The 22344-nt window shown below is 43.0% G+C and overlaps 1 protein-coding gene across 7 annotated transcripts in view; it reads right to left on the bottom strand.

Moving 5' to 3' along the window:
- Window positions 1–22344, bottom strand: part of LOC122557037 (utrophin-like) — a 688507-nt gene that overhangs the window by 572293 nt on the left and 93870 nt on the right. For all 7 annotated transcript variants that reach the window (XM_043704260.1, XM_043704256.1, XM_043704261.1 and 4 more), the window contains exons 4-5: window positions 15253–15330; window positions 317–409 (exon numbers count right to left, since the gene is read on the bottom strand). In XM_043704260.1, the coding sequence (XP_043560195.1) occupies window positions 317–409; window positions 15253–15330 (171 nt within the window). The remainder of the gene's footprint in view (window positions 1–316; window positions 410–15252; window positions 15331–22344) is intronic.

Genomic DNA, 22344 nt, shown 5'->3' with positions numbered 1-22344 from the left:
CTCTGGCGCTGTGAGGCAGCAATGCTAACCACTGTGCCACGGTGCCACCCAGAAACTCTGGAAGGTAATAAAAAATGATTGCTCAGTCATTAAGTGAACATTTAGTTCTTTTAAGGAGCATCTTATTCATTCTATCAACTACCCATTAAGTCAGGATGATTCAGTCAAGTTTATTTGGACTGCATGAGATAGTGACCATGTCATTCATAAGTAGGAGATATTTGTTAAAATCTGTTTGGCAATAGAAACTGCGGCAGAATCTTTCAGTAGATAGGCAAGCACCCATAATGAGCCAAACCATTAAATGCTTACTCACCTGCCAGTGTAGAATTATACTCCAAATAAGTCCAAGTGTCAGTTTATGGTTTCCATCCACAATATCAGTTCCACCAATATTCACCAGCTCAACCTGGGGAAAGAAAGAAAGTAGTATGAGTTTTACATCACAACAGAAACTGAAGTCTTTTAAGATTAACATCTATTCTACATCTATTTCAAAAGTCAACCTCAAAGGGCAAAAGCACTGTCTCCATTCACAGTTCATTTCAAAGGAAAGCTACTTCATTGCAAGTATATTGTTTACTCATGTAAGTATTGTGGTATGAAATGAACAAACAAAACATGCAATTCCATTCACAACACAATCAAGACAAAGTTTTTAATAATGAACTGAAATGATGAGAAAGAGACTTGGGAATCCTAGCAAAGGAGGTCAATGGGAAATTCCTTCAGTGAAGAGAGTCATACATAAAGCAAAGAACATTGATGTGGTGTTAGGGATCTATTAATTCCACTCTATAACATCAGTACAGAAGCTTCACAATGAATCGCACATCACTCAGCTACATTTAGGAGTTTCATTAAAGGTTTTTCTCATTAATAAAATCAGGAATGGAACTATATATAATTCTACAATATTCAATCCATTCAAAGTTCCCCCAATAATCTTAGTTTACTGCATCAGGTGCTCCTGATGTGGTCTTTACATCGGAGAACCCGAGCGTAAACTTAGGGAACAGTTTGCCAAGCGTCGCAGCCGGGACCACAGGGGCTGGCCAGACCTCCCAGTCACCGTCCATTTTAATTCCCCTTTCCACTCCCTTTCCAACATGACCATCCTTAGCTACCTCCATTGCCACAATGAAGCACACCACAAATTGGAGGAATAAAATCTCATCTTCCACCTGGGCAGCCTACAGCTTGGAGGACTCCATGTTGAGTTTTCCAAATTCAAATAACCTCCCTTCCCATTCCCCAACTCCCATTCCCCAACTCCCTTCCCAGCCCCTCACCTTCCATTCCACTCCTCCTTGCCACCAACCAGGCCATACCGTCTACCTGTCTTCATCTATCCCCACTTCACCACCCTGCCCCCGCCACCCCCTTTATCTGTAGCTTCCCCTACGCCCACCCCTAGTCCTGAAGGGTTATACCCAAAACGTCGACTTCTCCACCTCCTGATGCTGCCTGGCTTGCTGTGTCCTTCTAGCCTCCTGTCTGTCTCTTTTGGGCTTCAGTTTTATTTTTGTCTCTCCCGCAATAATCAAGCAACCAATGGTATCTAACAGCAAGATTAAGATAACAAGGTATCAGGTGTTAACCACCTTAAAACATCAAAAAGCAGTTACTTACCAGTCCTTGTCCTTTAGTGTAACCACCTTCACAAAGTCCCTCAGCAAATTTTGAGAATTAACATTAACCAAATTGCCAGCCAAGTTAAAGTCATCACAGACAGGACTGCGTGCAATTCACTGGCCATGGCCATGATTATAGAGTCAGAGATATACAGCACAGAAACAGAGCCTTCGGTCCAACTCATCCATGCCGACCAGATATCCTAAATCTAGTTCCATTTGACCCCTATGCCTCTAAACCCTTCCTATTCATATACCCATCCAGATACCTTTGAAATATTGTAATTATACCAGCCTCTACCACTTCCTCTGGCAACTCATTCCATACACGCACCACCCTCTACATGGAAAAGGTTGCCCATTGGGTCCCTCTTATATCTTTCCCCTCGCATGTTAAACCTATGCCCTCTAGTTTTAGACTCCCCCACCCTGGGGAAAATACCTTGTCTATTTCTCTTATCCATGCTCATCATGATTTGATAAATCTCTACAAGGTCACCACTGAACCCCCAACGCTCCAGGGAAAATAGTCCCAACCTATTCAGCCTCTCGTTATAGCTCAAACATTCCAACTCTGGAAGCATCCTTGTAAATCTTTTCTGAACCCTCTCAAATTTCAAAAGTCTTTCCTATAGCAGGGAGACCGGACTTCCATGCAGCATTCCAAAAATGGCCTAACCAATGCCATATACAGCCACATGACTTCCTAACTCTTGTACTCAATACTCTGACCAATAAAGGCAAGCATATCAAATGCCTTCTTCATTATCCTATCTAACTGTGAGTTCACTTTCAAGGAACTATGAACCTGCACTCCAAGGTCTCTTTGTTTAGCAACACTGCCCAGAACCTTACCATTAAATGAATAAGTCCTGCCCTGAATTGCCTGCCCAAAATGCAGCACCCTACGTTTACCTAAATTAAGTTCCATCTACAACTCCTTGGCCCAATGGCTCACCTGATCAAAGGCAGATGACTGGTGGTGGTTTAACCTGAGGGTCAGCACACCTCAGGCAAAGCTGAGAAGGTGAAACCTTCATAGTAACCTCAGCCAGGTACAGGAATTGAACCCCTGTTGTTGCATCACAAATCAGCCATCTGGTCAACAGAGCTAACCGATCCCCAGAACTGTGTATAGCCTCGTCACATTACAAGGAGGACAAAACTGCTCTGGAAGTGGTGCAGAAGTGGTTTACTGCAATACTTGAAAAATCCTAGCTTTGCAAACAAATGGATGGGCAAGGTTGTTTATCTTAGAACAGGGAGGCTAAGGCGTGATTTATGTGAGATGTGTAAAATTAAAAGAGGCCCAGGTAAGTAGACAGGGAAGGCTGGTTTCCTCTAGAGGAGAAAACAATTAGATTTCGGGCAGATAGTTCATAAGTTCATAACATACAGGGGCAGAACTAGGACATTCAGCCCATCAAGTCTGATCTAACATTCAATCTTGGTCGATTAGATGGCATGAATTAGATAGAAAATGTTTTTATCCAGAACAGGTTGGGCATCTGGAATTCATTGCTGACTAAATGGGTGCCAGGAATTTGCAACTCAATTTGGTGGTGGTGGAGGCAAAAACTTCTCATTCTGGAAAAACCTGCATAAAAGCTGCCTGTGTGCGAAAATAAGCCTTCAGCAATAAATGCAAATTTTGATAAGAGTCTGGGCTTGTTAAAAACAGACTGTCAAGGAAAAGAAAACCCCTTTGGTCAGAAAATACGTTTTCATACTGACCACAGCTTTCGCCCAACAAAGAAAAACTGGACAGGAATTTCCAACCACATTAGTCAAGATAAGACCATAAAGTATCAGAGCAGAATTAGACCATTTGGACTACTGAGTTTGCTCCACCATTCGATCATGGCTAATATGTTTCACAAGCTCATTCTCTCCATAATATTTGATCCCCTTAACAATCAAGGACCTATCTATCTCTGTCTTAAATACACTAAATGACTTGGCTTATAAGGCCCACTGCTGCAATGAGTCCCATAGATTCACCATCGTCTGGCTGAAGAAATTTGTCTTCATCTCAGTTCTGAAGGGTCATCCCTTCACTTTGAGGCTGTGCTCTTAGGTCCTAGTGTCTCATACTATTCAGACCTCTCAGTATCCTTTAGGTTTCATGCCCACTAAAGGTGGCAGCCACCAGCCACTAGCTGCAGAGATGAAGACTTCACGAGCAGCAAACTGCTCTCGTCCTCAGTTTTTTAAAAATAAATAGTTAGTTATGCACATCTAATTATTATTTCTTAATACATTCCCCATCCCACCGAAACCCCGTCTACTCAGACATTCCTGCCATCACTACCCCTCCAATCCTCATAGCCTCCACCAACACCCCCTCATTCCCAGTTTTCAACAGCCAACCCCCTTCCCCATAGAGCTTCACCACTGGACTTGACACTCTTTACCTTTGTCTATTCTTTACTCCTCTGCCCGTGACCCTTTCTCTTCACTTTTCATCGTTCTCCTCCTTCTTTCCTCAGCCTGTTCTCCAGGCCCTTTAACCAGGCTACAGCATTACTTTGAGGCTGAACAGAGCCTTGCCCTGGGCCCTCATTGACACTCATTCATCACCCTGACTCTCCCTTGGACCCCCACTCCCCTCCAGGACCCTCATTCTCCCCACCACCCTCATTGCCCCTTTTCGCATGCCAGAACCTACAGTCCCTTTGTCCCATTTGCTTTAGCAAATCACCCACTATTCGGACACCACGAAAATCCCACATCCCTGCCTGACCACCATTTTCCCAATTCACCTCCAGGACTCCATCTCATCGCCAACCCTCAATCATCCTCCCTGACCACCCACTCATCACCTCGCCTCCCATTTGCACAACTCCCCTCGTGGACGACAGCCTCCTCAACCAGATTCTCCCTTTAGTCACTAATTCACTCACCACTTGTGTTCAGAGTGTTCTATAATCTATCATATAATCCCACCCAAAACAACATCAAAATCTTTCAAATGCAAGTTAGAGATGTTGATAGAGAACAAGCCAGATAACTAAGAATGGAAATTTACAAGCATTCTATTGTTAAATATGTCTTTTACCTATTATCAAATAACTTTGTAAGTTATAAAATTGCAAGTGAATGCACATTCCTTAACCACTGGTTTCATGTTCAAATCAGATTACACTTTTAAAATCTTCACATGATGGTTATTTTGCTTCTGAAATACTGTAATTATAATCCACATTTAAATTTTCTTTTCATTAGGCAATTTTAAAATTGGTGTTTAATACTGCTATCCCTGAATTACTCTGAATTTGGTTCTATCAATTAACAAACTCAGATACAAATGAAAAATGTGCAATTTGATATCAAATACAAACAATAACGGTTCACTTTTTCACTTATGATCCCAACTGATGATGATGATACTGATCCCAGAGTGAGATCTGTCTTGATAAAACAGAAGTTTTAATTTTTGTTTTTTGTTGAGCTTAAAGTCATTAACTGAACATAAAGTCCCAGAGGACCATAGGTCATTAGAGAGAGAGAAAGTTAGCTGGTGGTGGTTTATCTGAGGGTCACCACGCCTCATTCAAGGGGCAAGGTTGAGAAAGTGGGACTTTCATGATAACGTCAGCTGCTATGGTAGTATGCCATTGGCATCATTCTGCACCGTAAATCAACCATTCAGCCAAATGAACCTAGGCAAACCACCATATAACTGAACATAATCACAAGAGGCAACAGGTGCACTTTTCAAAGAAATAATGTACAAATTTGTTAAACAAAAGAACAGCATGAACTATATTACATCATACAAGAGCTATTTGAAATGGAATTTATTTAAATTAAAATGGCTCTGTGGCTCAGAAGGGAAGATGGGAGAATTGGAGAGTGTTAGTGATAGGGGATTCACTGATTAGAGGAACAGACAGGAGATTCTGTGGTCATGAATGACACTCCTGGTTGATATGTTGCTTCCAGCTGCCAGGGTCAGGGATGTTTCTGATCGAATCCACAGGATTCTTAAGGGGGAGGTTGAGCAGCCAGAAGTTGTGGTACACATCAATATCAATGATACATCTAGGAAAAGGACCTGAAAATGGAATTAGTTTGGAAACTAAAAGGCAGGACGAGCAGAGTAGTACTCTCAGGACTGCTACCAGGGCTAGTGAGGCTAGGAAGAGATAGCGAGTGCAGATGCACATATGGCTACAGAGTTGGTGAAGGAAGGAGGGCTTCAGATATGCGAATCATTAGGATATCCTCAAGGGAAGGTGGGACCTGTACAAAGAGGACAGGTTGCACCTGAACTGGAGGGGTACCAATATCCTGGGCGAAACGTTTGCTTGAGATCTTCCAGTGGGTCTAAACTAGTTTGGCGGGGGGGTGGAAACTGGAGCTACAGATCAGATGATGGGATAGCTGGTTAACAGGCAGACACAGTATGCAGAGAGTCTGCGAGGAAGGATAGGCAGTTGAAAGGGCAAAGTTGCAGTCAGGGTGATGAATTGAAGTGTGTCTATTTTAATGCAAGAAGTGTCAGGTGTAAGGGCGATGAACTTAGAGCATGGATCGGTACTTGGAGCTACAATGTCGTGGCCATTACAGACACTTGGATATTACAGGGGCAGGAATGGTTGTTGGATGTTCCAGGGTTTAGATGGAATAGGGAGGGAGGTAAAAGAAAAGGGGGAGTGGCATTGCTAATCAGAGATAGCATAACAGCTGCAGAAAGGGAGGTCATCGAGGAGGGTTTGTCTAACTGAGTCAGTATGGGTTGAAGTCAGAAACAGTGAAGGACAGTCACTTCATTGGGAGTTTTCTGCAGACCCCCAATAGCAACAGAGACATGGAGGAACAGATTTTGGAAAGATGCAGCTTAACAGATTATTGTCATGGGTGAATTCAACTTGCCTAATATCGATTGGAACCTCCTTAGTGCAACTAGTTTGGATGGAGCAGATTTTGTCAGGTGTCCAGAAAGCATTCCTGACTCAATATATAGATTGGCCAACTACAGGGGAGGCCTTTTTGGATTTGGTGCTTGGCAACGAACCAGGTCAGGTGTCAGATTTCTTGGTGGGAGAGCATTTCGGTGACGGTGATCACAACTCCCTGACCTTCACAATAGTCATGGAGAGGGATTGGAGCGGACGCTATGGGAAAGAATTAATTGGGGGAAGGGGACTTACAATGCTATTAGGCAGGAACTGTAGAGCACAAATTGGGAACAGATACCCTCAAGGAAATACACAAAAGAAATGCGGAGGTTGTGTTGGTGATAGTGCTGGATAGGTTTGTCCACTGAGGCAAGGGAGGGATGGTAGGGTGAAAGAACCTTGGATAACAAGAGATGGGAACATCTAGTCAAGAGGAAAGAGGAAGCTTAATTAAGGCTGAGGAGGCAAAGACCAGACGGGGCTCTAGAGGGTTACAAGGTAGCCAGGAAGAAACTGAAGAATGGACTTTAGAGAACCAGACGGGAGCATGAAAAAGCCTTGGCAGATAGATTAAAGAAAACCACATAACATTCTGCACTTATGTGAGGAATAAGAGGATAGCTAGAATGCGGGTAGGGCCAATGAAGGATAGTTGAGGGAACTTGTGCCTGGAGTCAAAGGAGGTAGGGGAGGTCCTGAATAAATACTTTGCATCAGTGTTCACTAGTGAGAACAAAGAACAAGAACAAAGAAAATTTACAGCCCAGGAACAGGCCCTTCAGCCCTCCAAGCCTGAGCCAATCCAAATCTACTGTCTAAACCTGTCGCCCAGTTCCTAAGCATCTGTATCCCTCTACTCCCCACCTACACATACATAGAACATAGAAGAATACAGCGCAGTACAGGCCCTTTGGCCCTCGATGTTGCACCGATCCAAGCCCACCTAACCTATACTAACCCACTATCCTCCATATACCTACCCATGCCCGCAAAGGTTCATACTGTCGTCCCTATCTAACCCCCTAATCATCTTGTACACCTCAATCAAGTCACCCCTAAACCTTCTTTTCTCTAGTGAAAACAGCCCCAAGTGCCTCAGTCTTTCCTCATACGATTTTCCTTTCATACCAGGCAACATCCTGGTAAACCTCCTCTGCACCCGTTCCAGTGCCTCCACATCCTTCCTATAGTATGGCGACCAAAACTGCACACAATATTCCAGATGCGGCCGCACCAGAGTCTTATACAACTGCATCATGACCTCAGGACTCCAGAACTCAATTCCTCTACCAATAAAAGCCAGTACGCCATATGCCTTCCTCACCGCACTATTTACCTGGGTGGCAACTTTCAGAGATCTGTGTACATGGACACATCTGTCCAGGTGCACCTTAAATGAATCTACCGTGCCTGCCTGCCTGCCTCTACCACCTCTGATGGCAACGCGTTCCAGACGCCCACCACCCTCTCTGTGAAGTACTTGCCGCGTGTATCCCCCTTAAACTTGTCACCTCTCACCTTGATAGAGTGACCTCTCATTATTGAATCCTTCACCCTGGGAAAAAGCTTGTCTCTATCCACCCTGTCTATACCCTTCATGATTTTGTAAACCTCAATCAGATCCCCCCCTCAATCTCCTTTTTTCTAATGAAAACAAACCTAACCTACTCAACCTCTCTTCATAGCTAGCACCTTCCATACCAGGCAACATCCTCGTAAACCTTCTCTGCACCCTCTCCAAAGCGTCCACTTCCTTTTGATAACATGGCGACCAGAACTGTACACAGTATTCTAAATGCGGCCGAACCAATGTCTTGCACAATGTTAACATGACTTGCCAGCTCTTATACTCAACACCCCATCCAATGAAGGCAAGCATACTATATGCTTTCCTGACCACTCTATCCACCTTGTGCAGCAACCTTCAGGGTACAATGGACCTGAACTTCCAGATCTCTCTGCCCATCAAATTTTCCCAAGGCTATTCCATTCATTGTACAATTCGCTCTAGAATTAGACTTGCCTAAATGCATCACCTCACATTTGTCTGGATTGAACTCCATCTGCCACTTTTCCACCCAAATCTCCAGTCTCTCTGTATCCTCCTGGATTCTTTGACAGTCCCTTATGCTTTCTGCTACTCCGCCAATCTTCGTGTCATCTGCAAACTTGCTGATCATACCAACAGTGCCCTCTTCCAGATCATTTATGTATATCACAAACAACAGTGGCCCCAGCACTGACCCCTGTGGAACACCACTGGTCACCTTTCTCCATTTCGAGATACTCCCTTCAACTACCACTCTCTGTCTCCTGTTGCTCAACCAGTTCTTTATCCACCTAGCTAGAACACCCTGCACACCATGTGACTTTACTTTCTCGATTATGTTTACCATGGGGAACCTTATCAAAGTCCATGTATATGACATCAACAGCCCTTCCTTCATCTATCAATGTGGTCACTTCCCTCTAAGAACTCTATTAAATTGGTAAGGCACGATCTCCCCCGCACAAAACCATGTTGCCTATCACCGAAAAGCCCATTCTAGTCTACATATAAATTGATCCTATCCCTCAGTACCTTCTCCAGCAACCTTCCCACCACTAACGTCAGTCTCACTGGTCTGTAGTTACCCAGAATATCCCTACTCTCCTTCTTGTACACGGGGACAACATGAGCAACCTTCCAGTCCTCCGGCACCTCACCTGCATTTAAGGATGGCACAAAGAGAGGAACCTTGTCATTTGTGAGGACAGCGAGAAACAGGTTGATATGTTTGAACAAGTTGATGTTGAGGAGGATGTGCTGAAAATTTTGAAAAGCATCAGGATAGATAAGACCCCTGGGCCAGACGGGATATCCCCAAGGTTACTACGGGAAGCGAGGGAAAAGACTGACTACGGCTTTGGCGATGATCTTTAAGTCCTCACGGTCCATTGGAATAGTACCAGATGACTGGAGTGGCAAATGTTATTCTTTTGTTCAAGAAAGGGAATAGGGATAATCCTGGGAATTACTGACCAGTCAATCGTACGGTAGTGAGCACATTATTGGAGAGGAATTTGAGATACAGGATTTATGATTATTTGGAAAAGCATAATTGATTAGAGATAGTCAGGATGGCTTTGAGAAGGACAGGTCACGCCTCACATACCTTATTGAATTCTTTGAGGATGTGACAAAACACGTTGATGAAGGTAGAGCAGTGGATGTGATGCACATGGATTGTAGCAAGGCAATTGATAAGGTTGCCCATGGTAGGCTCATTCAGAAAGTAAGAAGGCATGGGATACAGGGAAATTTGGCTGTCTGGATACAGGATTGGCTGGCCCATAGAAGACACAGGGTGGTAGCAGATGGAAAGTATTCAGCCTGGAGCTCACTGACCAGTGATGTACCACTGGGATCTGTTCTAAGACTTCTGCTTTTCGTCATTTTTACCAATGACTTGGATGAGGAAGTGGAAGGGTGGGTTAGTAAATTTCCCGATGACATGAAGGTTGGTGGAGCTGTGGATAGTGTGGAGAACTGTTATAGGTTGCAACGGGACATTGACAGGATGTAAAGCTGAGCTGAGAAGTGGCAGATAGAGTTCAACCTGAAAAAGTGTGAAATGATTCGTTTTGGAAGGATGAATTTGAATGCAGATTACAGGGTTAAATGCAGGAGTCTTGGAAGTGTGGAGAAACAGAGGGATTTTGGGGTCCACGTCCATAGATCCTTCAAAGTTGCCACCCAATTTGATAGAGTTGTTAAGAAGGCGTATGGTGTGTTGACTTTCATTAGCAAAGGCATTGAGTTTAAGAGCCGTGAAAAATTGTGCTCCAGCTCTATAAAGCACTGGCTCAACCACACTTGGAATATTGCGTTCAGTTCTGGTCGCCTCATTATAGGAAGGATAAGGAAGCTTTACAGAGGGTGCAAAGGAGATTTACCAGGATGCTGCCTGGACTGGAGGGCAAATCTTTTGAAGAAAGGTTGAGGGAACTAGCCTTTTCTCACTAGAGCAAAGAAGGATGAGAGGTGACTTGATAGAGCTCCACAACATGATGAGAGGTATAGATAGAGTGGACAGCCAGAGACTTTTTCTCAGGGTGGAAATGGCTATCACAAGGGAGCATAATTTTAAGGTGATTGGAGGAAAGTTTTGGGAAGATGTCCGAGGTAGGTTCTTTACACAGAGAGTCATGGGTGCATGCAAAGTACTGCCAGCAGTGGTAGTAGAATCAGCTACATCAGGGACATTTAAGCACATGGCACATGGACGATAGTAACATGTAGGGTATGTAGGTTAATTTGATCTTAAAGTCAGATAAAAGGTCAGCGCAACATCAAGGGCAGAAGTGCACTGTGCTGTACTGCTCTATGTTCTATGAAACATTCAGTGCTTTTACCCCAACAATAACCTTATAGGCACCCAAACCTCAAACCGTCCATTCAGGCTCAAACCTCTTGTTCAGCTGGCTTGGCTGTAATCCATTTCCTTTTAAGTAGGTTTCTATGATCAATGCTAGTTGCTTCATCTAATATATCTTCCCAAGACCTTTACACAAGCTGCTAACTAGGTCATTATAACTCCTGACCATGATCCCCTAAACTCATGTATTTAACAGCTTTGTAGGGTGTTTTCCTCTCTGAACACTGCCTTCTGCTTCTAGACTTCCTTACTGAGCAACTCAGTACTACTCCATGGGCCTGACCTGACTGTTTGGAATGTTTAGAAATACTAACAATACTTCTTCTGCTATGGACCGCCTCTCCAAACTTCCCTCCCTCAGAGCTGTTAAACTGAAGTTCGCAAACACCTCAGCAATTACGTCCCAAGCAGCTTGCTGGTCATTTAGTTAAAACCACACTGCTCTCTGGAAATGCAATTTTTAATTCACTGTTCAAAATGACTTTCCTATCTCTAAAATAAACACGGAACTGAAAACTGAAATATATTTTACTCCACTTCAGAACCTAAATTCCCAAATCATAACATTATATTATATTTCAAGTGGACACACTTGTAAAAAATCCTTAAATACTCCTCAGATCTATAGTAAATCAACATTTATAATTTATGAAGAAGGATTATGAGTTTGAAGAAATAAGACTGTGACGTATTATCTTCAGCTGCAAGATTAAGTCATTGAACTTAGAAACTTAGAGCTCCTTTTCACAATTGTTTTATTCAAAGAAGTTTTTACTGCAGGTGAGAAAAGAGGAAGATAGAGTACCAACGAAAACTTTCTGCACTGTCTGCTTTTCATTCAAGATCACAGGTGCAATGCAACACTTGCAACGCAACACTTGCAACCATTGCATTACGGTTTGGATAAAATGTTATGTCAAGCTCCCATATGCACATGATCATTTTAAAGTAATCATCATTTTTCATACATTTTAAATTAAGCAGATTATTCAATGAAGAACTATTGAATTAGTTGTTTCCAGAGAAAAAAACTTCAATAACATTGTGTAAACTTGAACACATCCTTTCAAAAGGTTGAAACAAAAAAAAACAGGCCTGTGCATGTCACATCGATGGTACGGAAATTCGTGGAAAACATTCTCAGGGACAATATTTATACGCATTTAGAAGCAAATGGACTTATTAACAATAGACAGCATGGTTTTGTACTGGAGTGGATATTCCTCACTAATGGGTTTTTTGATTTGGAGATGCCAGTGTTGGACTGGGGTGTACAAAGTTAAAAATCACACAATACCAGGTTAAAGTCCAACAGGTTTAATTGGAAGCACTAGCTTTCGGAGCTCTGCTCCTTCATCAGGTAGTTGTGAGGAGGTGATGAAGATGATTGGTGAGGGTAACGCAGTTGATGTTGTCGACATGGACTTCAGTAACGCCTTTGACAAGGTCCCTCTTGGCAGACTGGTACAAAACGTGAAGTTACATGGTATTGGTGTGAGCTGACAAGATGGATACAGAACTGGCTTAGTGACAGGAGGCAGAGGTTAGCAGTGGAAGGATGCTTTTCTGAATGGAGGACAGTGACTAATGGTGTTCCATAAGGATCAGTGCTGGGACCTCTGCTTTTCATGATCTTCATATACCATTTGGATGAAAACGTAGCTAGTCTAATTAGTAAGTTAGCAGATGATACAAAGATGGGTGAAGTTGTGGATAGTGAGGACTATTGTCAGAGGTTACGGCAGATTGTAGATCAGTAGGAGGCATGGGCAGAAAAATGGCGTTTAATCTGGACAAACGTGAGGTAATGCACTTTGGAAGATCAAGTACAGGTGAATTTATACGTTGAATGGCAGAACAGTTAGGAGTACTGATATGCATAGGGATCTGGGTGTGCAGGTCCACAGATCACTGAAGATGGCAGCACAGGTAGATAAGGTAGTAAAAAAAAGGCCTGTGGAATGCTTGCCTCCATTGGAAGGGGCATTGAATATAAGGATAGACAAGTTATGCTGCAGCTTTATAGAACTTTAGTTAGGCCACACATGGAATATTGCATACAGCTCTGGTCACCACATTACCAGACGGATGTAGATGCTTTGGAAAGGGTACAGAAAAGGTTTATCAGGATGTTGCCAGGTACAGGGGATTTTAGCTATGAACAAAAGATGGATAGACTGGGTTTGTTTTCATTGGAACACAGGAAATTGAGGGGTGACCTAATGGAAATTTATAAGACTGTAAATGGCATGAAGAGAGTGGAAAGTATGTGGTTTTGTCCCCAGGGTGGAGGAGTCAATTTCTCAGGGACACAGGTTCAAGGTGCAAGGGGAGAAATTTAAAAGAGATGTGCGAGGCAGGTTTTCACACAAAGGGTGGTGAATGCCTGGAACACATTTCCAGAGATAGTGGTGGAAGCAGTCACAATAACAGTGTTCAAGAACCATCGAGACGAGCACACAAAGAGGAAGGGAACAGAGGGATATGGACCCTGTAAGTGAAGACAGTTTTAGTATGGAAGGGCAAAATGCAGCGGCACAGGCTTGAAGGGCGGAAAGGCCTGTTCATGGGCTGTATTGTTTTTGTTCTTTGCTGGAAAAACACAGCAGATCTGACATTATCTATGGAGGGAAAGCAGAGTTAATGTATTTTATCCAGTGACCCTTCTTCACAACCAGCTGACTACCTTCATATTAAATTTGCCTCTGCATCTACTAAATCTTAGGTTTTTAACCATGTAATCTACCCAGCCCCAACGGACCAAAGGTAGCTAAAACATTTGCGAGTTTGGGCTACCTGTGCCATGGAGCATCTGTAGTCTCTAAAATCTTAAAACGAACTTCACAGTGATTGCACAGACCACACATTGCTGACTCAAATGAATTTTGGATCTTTCGGTTTGCAGTTTATCTATCAAATTAACCACAATACCTCCTGAGACTATAACAGTCAAGCAACATAAGAGATAAACAGAAATCGGACTCAGTTGCCAGACTTTAAGAGCAGAAGCCACAAGTTAAACATTATAACGTTAGGCCATGCAAAAAGCTAGTTCTCAAGGTTATAGAGTCAGAGATGTACAGCATGGAAACAGACTCTTCGGTCCAAATCATCCATGCCAACCAGATATCCCAACCCAATCTAGTCCCACCTACCAGCACCCGGCTTATATCCCTCCAAACCCTTTCTATTCATATACCCATCAAAATGCCTCTTAAATATTGTAATTGTACCAGCCTCTACTACTTCCTCTGACAGCTCATTCCATACACGTACCACCCTCGAAGTGAAAAGGTTGCCCCTTACGTCTCTTTTATATCTTTCCCCTCTCACACTAAACCTATGCCCTCTAGTTCTGGACTCCCCGACCCCAGGGAAAAGACTTTGCCTATTTACCCTATCCATGCCCCTCAATTTTATAAACCTCTATAAGGTCACCCCTCAGCCTCCGATGCTCCCGCGAAAACAGCCCCAGCCTGTTCAACCTCTACCTGTAGCTCAAATCCTCCAACCCTGGCAACATCCTAATCAATCTTATCTGAACCCTTTCAAGTTTCACAACTTATTTCCGATAGGAAGGAGACCAGAATTGCAATATTCCAACAGTGGCCTAACCAATGTCCTGTACAGCCGCAACATGACCTCCCTACTCCTGTACTCAATACTCTGACCAATAAAGGAAAGCATACCAAACGCCGCCTTCACTATCCTATCTACCTGTGACTCCACTTTCAAGGAGCTATGAACCTGCATTCCAAGGTCTCTTTGTTCAGCAACACTCCCTAGGACCTTACCATTAAGTGTATAAGTCCTGCTAAGATTTGCTTTCCCAAAATGCAGCACCTCGCATTTATCTGAATTAAACTCCATCTGCTACTTTTCAGCCCATTGGCCCATCTGGTCAAGATCCTGTTGTAATCTGAGGTAACCCTCTTCGCTGTCCACTGCACCACAATTTTGGTGTCATCTGCAAACTTACTAATTGTACCTCTTATGCTCACATCCAAATCTTTTATGTAAATGACAAAAAGTAGAGGACCCAGCACCGATCCTTGTGGCATTCCACTGGTCACAGACCTCCAGTCTGAAAAACAACCCTCCATCACCACCCTCTGTCTTCTACCTTTGAGCCAGTCCTGTATTCAAATGGCTAGTTTTCCCTGTATTCCATGAGATATAACCTTGCTAATCAATTAGTTGATCGTAAAAATTTGTCCATGCTGAAATATATCCAAAATTTGATACATCCCAATTAAATTTTAAGGAAGCAAAGATTAGATATTTAAAACAACTTACATTATTCTGCTGTAGCACATGCAGCACTCGGGTGACGTTGTTGAGAGCATGTACCCTGGTAGTGCCACGTTCTTTGGTCTATTGGAGGAAAGAAAAGTTTTTAAAAGGAAACATGAGTAACTCTCTTTTAAAATTCCATGGATTCTGGAATGGCATTTACAGATTGGAGGGTTGTAAATTTAGCTTCATCTAAAAATGGGAAGACAAAAAAAGGGGAACATATAAACCTGTTAGTTTGAACAAATAAAATTACAGAACAGGAACAGGCCCTTTGGCCCTCCAAGTCTGCATTGATCCAGATCCCCTATCTAAACCTATCGCCTATTTTCTAAGGGTCTGTATCCCTTTGCTCCCTGTTCATTCATGTGTCTGTCTAGATACTGAGTCATAGAGTCATAGAGATGTACAGCATGGAAACAGACCCTTCGGTCCAAATCATGCATGCCAACTAGATATCCCACCCCAATCTAGTCCCACCTGCCAGCACCTGGCCCATCTCCCTCCAAACATTTCCTATTCCTATACTCACTTCAGATGCCTTTTAAATGTTGCAACTGTACTAGTCGCCATCACTTCCTCTGGCAGACCACACTTTTTAAATGACGCTATCGTTCCTGCATCTACCACCTCCGCTGGCAATGTGTTCTAGGCACCCACCACTCTCTGCATGAAGAACTTTCCATGCCTAACTCCCCTAAAACTTTTCCCCATTCACCTTGAACTTGTGATCCCTAAGAATTGAGTCCCCAATCTGGAAAAACCTTCTTTGCTCTCCACCCTGTCTATACCTCTGATGATTTTGTAGACCACAGTCAAGTTCCCCCCTCAACTTCCTGTTTTCTAGTGAAAATAAGCCTAATCTACTCAACCTCTCTTCATAGCTAGCGCCCTCCATACCAGGCAACATCCTGGTGAACCCCCTCTGCACTGTCTCCAAAGCATCCACATCATTTTGGTAATGTGGCGACGGGACCTGTACACAGTATTCCAAATTTGGTCAAACCAGAGTCTTATACAAATGTAACATGACCTGCCAGGTCTTAAATTCAATACCCCACCCCATGAGGAAAAGCAAGCTGTCTGCCTTCTTGACCATCCTACTGACCTGCATTGCCACTTTCAGGAAAAAATGGACCTGAACACCCAGATCTCTTTGTACGTCGATTTTCCCCAGGACTTTTCCATTTACTGATTAGTACACTCTTGAATTGGATCTTCAAAAATGCATCACCTTACATTTGCCCGGATTGAATTCCATCTATCATTTCCCTGCCCAACTCTCCAATCTATCTATATTCTGCTGTATTCTTTGACAGTCGTCCCCTTTCACTATCTGACTACTCTAATCTCTGTCATCTGCACACTTGCTAACAGACCACCCATACCTTCATCAAAATTTTTTTTATATTACAAATAACAGTGGTTATAACACAGATCCCTGTGGAACACCACTGGATACAGTTCTCCATTCTGAGAAACTCCCTTCCACTACTACTCTCTGTCTCCTGTTGCCCAGCCAGCTCTCTATCCATCTAGCTTGTACACGTTGGACCCCATGTGACTTCAGTCTACCATGGGGAACCTCATCAAATGCCTTACTTAAGTCCATATATATTACATCTATAGTCCTTCCCTCATCAATCACTTTGTCACTTCCTCAAAGAATTCTATTAAATTAGTAAGACATGAATTTTCCTGCACAAAACCATGCTGCCTATGACTGATAAGCCCATTTTCTTCCACATGGGAATGAATCTTATCCTTCAGTATCTTCTCCCACATAGAAAATGTGAATTTACCTTCAAACAGCTACTCCCAAAATACATTCCCCAGCTCCTGCCAAATTTTGGTATAGTTGGCCTTCCCCCAGTTTAGCAGTTTTCCTTTTGGACCACTCTTGTCTTTATCCATGAGTATTCTAATACTTAGGGAATTGTGATCACTATTCGCAAAGTAGTCCCCTACTGAAACTTCAACTTCCTGGCCGGGCTCATTCCCCAACACCAGGTCTAGTATGTCATCAGTAATAGGGAAAATATAAGAATCTACAATGAAGAATGTGAAATTATTCCGATTGTGTTATGACACAACCAGACAGGCAAATCACATCAGTCTTTCTATCACCCATATTCGCAACACAGTAAAATTTAAATCTTCGAAGATCCTCAAAATTGACTACAATGTTTCGAACCAGACTTTTGAATAACCAATCCCAAACTCTATGAATAATCAATCCCAGACATCAGCTTGTGACTTAAACAAAAGACTTAGCAGTTTCTTAACAGTATAGTAAATTTAGCACAGCAAAAGTTAAACAAAGTCATCTAATGAGTTTAGCTATAAACCAAAAAACCTTTGATTTATGCCCCATTCACAAAAAAGACAGATGCACAAACACACAATTAAGGGATAAATACAAGAAAATAAAAAACTGAACAGATAACTTAAGTGGTTTTCACAACGTGTTGTTCCGCAGGCATAGATGGCAGTTTCTTGAATGATTTTTCTAAAAATATTAATCAGGATAACCTTTACACTTCATTAAAATAAAGGCAGTTACACTTATTACTTAGTTTTCTATTCAAAGTTTGGGAGAAGATTTGTAGCTCGGGTGCTCATTGTTGTTGTGGTTCTGTTCGCCGAGCTGGGAATTTGTGTTGCAGATGTTTAGGTCTAGGTGACATCCTCAGTGCTTGGGAGCCTCCTGTGAAGCGCTTCTGTGATGTTTCCTCTGGCATTTATAGTGGTTTGTATCTGCCGCTTCCAGTTGTCAGTTCCAGCTGTCCGTTGCAGTGGCCGGTATATTGGGTCCGGGTCGATGTGCTTGTTGATTGAATCTGTGGATTCAATTTTCTATTCTGAGATTCCAAAAGCTGCTCTTGGGAGGTTAGGCAGGAAGCGTTCAAACCTTAATGCTGTAGCATCTATATCCGGATCCCTTTTTACAGAAAAAAGTCCAAAACCGGATTCAAACTCTGATCACTCCCTGACAGACTAACCATTCCCTCCATGGAGATACCAGTTACCATTCAACAGCTGCCACCCATTTGCGCATAATGTCTTTTTTAGACTGGTTGGAACCAATTCCCAGGTATTGACTTTGTTAGTAGCCAACTTCTATTATCTCTTAAAACATAATGCTCTCCCCTGGTGATGAAGCATTTGCAGAACCTCAATCAGGAACCAACCAGTAATTAACTTCCAAGCTTGACCTCACAAATAAACAAAATCTTTTTGGCCTGATTTCCTTTTCACACAAGCTGTTACTCACAACTCTAAAGTCGCCATTTGCTGAACAGTTCCCAGATCCAAACCAAAACTTGATAAAAGAATAAAATGAAAATAATGAAAGATCAGCGAGGGCTCTAACAATTGAACAAAGTCAATACTGATTTATGAAAACATGGAGTCAAAATGGGCAATTCAGCCACTGAAACCTGATCCGCCATTTTATGCAATCATGGCTGATCTCTTGTTGGCCTCCACTCCATTTTCCTGTCCATTCACCATAACCCTTCAACACATTACTAAATAAAAATCTGCCTATCTCCACCTTAAATTTACTCAATGCCACAGCATCCAATGCACTCTGGATAGTGAATTCCACAGATTCACAACACTAAGAGAAGTAATTTCTCCTCATTTGTTTTAAATCAGCTACCGCTTATCTTAAAACTACAACCTCTGATCCTAGATTGCCCTAAAAGAGGAAATATTGTTTCTACATCTCCACAAACACCTGATGAAGAACCAGCACTCTGAAAGCTAATGCTTCCAATTAAACCTGTTGGACTATAACCTGTTGTGTGATTTTTAACTTTGTACACCACAGTCCAACGCCGGCATCTCCAAATCATTTCTACATCTAATTTGTCAATCCCCTTTAGCATCTTAAAGACCTCAGTTAGATCCCCGGACATTCTTCTTAACCCCAGACAACCTGCCTAAACTGCTCAATTATTCTTCATAAAACAAACAACGCATCTCTGGAATCAATCTAGTGAACCTCCTCCGAGCTGCCTCCCATACAACTACATCCCTCTTTGAATATGGGGACCAAAACTGTATGCAATATTTCAGGTGTAGTCTCATAAGACTGTAAGAAAAAGGACAGAGTTAGGCTATTCAACCCTTTTGTGTCTGGTCTGCCATTTGACCATTGCTAATATGCTTCTCAGCACCATTCTCCTGCCTTCTCCTTGTAACCTTTGATCCTCTTTCTAATCAATACACTCAATGACTTGGCCACCACATCTTTCTGTGGCAAGGAGATCCACAAATTCGCTATCCCCTGACTGAAAAATTCTTCCTCATCTTAATTCTCAACAATTGTCTTGTGACTGTGAGGCTGTGCCTTTGGTCCTCATCTCGCCTCGTAGTAGAAACATCATCTTCACATCCACTCTATGGTCTGTGGTCAGCAAAGTTTTGGAAAGAATTCTAAGGGATAGGATGTATGACTATTTGGCAAAGCATAGTGTGATTAAAGGCAGTCAGCATGGCTTTGAGAGGGGCAGGTCATGCCTCAAAAATCTTATTGAGTTTTTTGAGGTGGTGTCAAGACAGGTCGATGATGGTCGAGCAGTGTATATGCACTTCAGCAAGGCATTTGATAAGGTTCCCCATGGTAGGCTCATTCATAAAGTCAGGAAGTATGGGATACAGGGAGATTTGGCTATCTGGATTCAAAATTGGTTGGCTGACAGAAGGCAGAGAGTGGTTGTAGATGGAAGCATTCTGCCTGGAGGTCAGTGTTGAGTGGGGACCCGAAGGGCTCTGTTCTTGGGCCTCTGTTCTTTGTAGTTATTATAAATTACTTGGATGAGGAGTTGAGGGGTGGGTTAGTAAATTTGCAGATGACACAAAGGTTGGAGGTGTCATCGATAGTATAGAGGGCTACTGCAGGCTACTTAGCGACATAGACAGGATGCAGAGCTGGGCTTAGAAATGGCAGATAGAGTTCAACCCGGATAAATGTAAAGTGATGCATTTTGGAAGGTCCAACTCAAATGCTGAATATAGGATTAAAGACAGGATTCTTGGCAGTGTGGAGGAACAGAGGGATCTGGGTGTGCAGTACATAGATCCCTCAAAGTTGCCACCCAAGTGGATAGGGTTGTTAAAAAAGCATATGATGGAACTCAGCAAGATGGCGGCAATTCTGTAGGACTGCTGTGGACAGCTCTGCCTAACAGCCAAGGCATACCAGTGTTTTTTTGCCATCCCTGGCCAACTTATGTGGTGGAAATATTAATTTAAAACCTTACAGAACACATATTTGTTAATATTTGGGAGTGGGAAGGATGCCAAAGGGAAAAGGAACAAGTAAACAGCAGCAGGGAGGACACTCCCCTGCAGCACCTACCACACCAGAGACTGCAGCAGCAGCAGCCTCTCCTGAACCCACCATGGACCTGACAGACTCACAGGAATTGGCTGCGGCGATGGAGAGACTTACCTTGAAAGTTGCGGCTGCGATTGAGGAAATCCGTGCATCCATGTTGCAGAAGCATGAGCAGGAGATCCAGGGCCTCGGGGAGAGGCTGGAGGAGGTAGAGGGTCGAACTAAGGCCTCGGAAGCTGCAACGGAGACCTCATCCAGTCGGATCCAGGTGCTGGAGCGAGAGGTGCGGGCATTGCGAAACCATATCGACGACCTTGAAAGTCGAGGGCATATCAGATTACAGTGCACAGGTCAGGGCCGGTGCAGCATCCCCACCCAGTCCTAGTGCACTTCCACTCATACAAGGACAAGCAAAAGGTCATAGAAGCTTCCAGATCCCTGGGAAAAGGTCCGCAGGCACTGCTGTACAAGGGGTCAAAAATCATGTTTTTCCAGGATTTTTCAGCAGCTGTAATCCAAAAGAGGAAGTCCTTCGATGAAGTTAAAAAGAGGCTGAGGAACCTGGGCATCCAGTACTCCATGAGATACCCCGCAGTACTTTGTTTCAGCCATGAGAACTCAGTTTATACATTTGACTCAGCGAAGAAGGCTAAAATATTTATGGACACTTTAAAATAGACGGATTGGCGTGAAGAATGGTTAACGTTTGTTCTCTTTTCAATTTTTCCTCATGTTTTCCCTTCCTTTCTCCCTAATAATTTCCTTTTTGGAAAGGGGGGAAAGACTTTGGAATAATTTGTTTTAGTCACAAGTAGGAGTGTCATGAAGCCAGGGATGGGTGGAGGGCTCATCCTGACTTTGTCTTTTGATTTAAGGATCATCTCCTTGTTTTTTTTCCTGGCCTAAGGCTGGGGCACAGTCCAGATTTGAAGGAGCTGTGAAGGAGGGGATGGGTAGGGTGAGTGCCCCCAATGGGCAGGGGGAAGAGTCTTCCATTCAAGGTTATATAGTTGGTTTTCTTTGTAGTGTTTGGCAATAATAGTTATTAATAGTTATGATAGAGTAGTTTTTGTATATACAGTTTTTTGATTCTATGAGTCTTTATTTACTTATGCTTGGCGTTTTGTAAGCAGGGTTCTCCCTCCGAGGGGTTCAAGGGTGTCTGAAAGGGGATATGGCGAAATGTCTTATTAAATAGTACACCTGGAACATTAAGGGAAGTCATTCGCCTGTTAAAAGGAGAAAAGTGCTTTCTAGCCTTAAGAGGGAAAGGGTTGATATCGCTTTGTTGCAGGAAAACCATCTTGATAATGGGGAACACCTGAAATTACAACAGGGGGCTATGACCGGGTATTCTTTTCGCCCTTTACTACTAAAAGTAGGGGAGTGGCGGTACTTATCCAGAAAAATCTTCCGTTCACATTATTAGAGCAGGTGAAAGATGAGCAGGGACGGTTTGTGATACTTAAAGCCCTGATACATGGGGAGGAGTATAGCATTTTAAACGTCTACTGTCCTCCGGCGCATCCCCTCAAACTTTTGATTAGTGCTTTCTCTAAGCTGAATGCTTTTGGAACACGGCACATTATTATAGGAGGGGATTTTAATTGTCTTTTGGATCCGACAGTGGACAGGATGCCACAGGGCCCCAAACTATTTCTTCACAGGCCAAGCAGGTGACTGACTTATGCGAGGAGTTGGGGCTGGTGGATATTTGGAGATGTCTTCACCCTACCGGCAGGGACTTC

The sequence above is a fragment of the Chiloscyllium plagiosum genome, chromosome 15 (assembly GCF_004010195.1).
Source record: "Chiloscyllium plagiosum isolate BGI_BamShark_2017 chromosome 15, ASM401019v2, whole genome shotgun sequence".
Taxonomy (NCBI): Eukaryota; Metazoa; Chordata; class Chondrichthyes; order Orectolobiformes; family Hemiscylliidae; genus Chiloscyllium; species Chiloscyllium plagiosum.
Note: the sequence above shows the minus strand (reverse complement) of the source record. Positions and strands in the feature narration are given on the sequence as shown.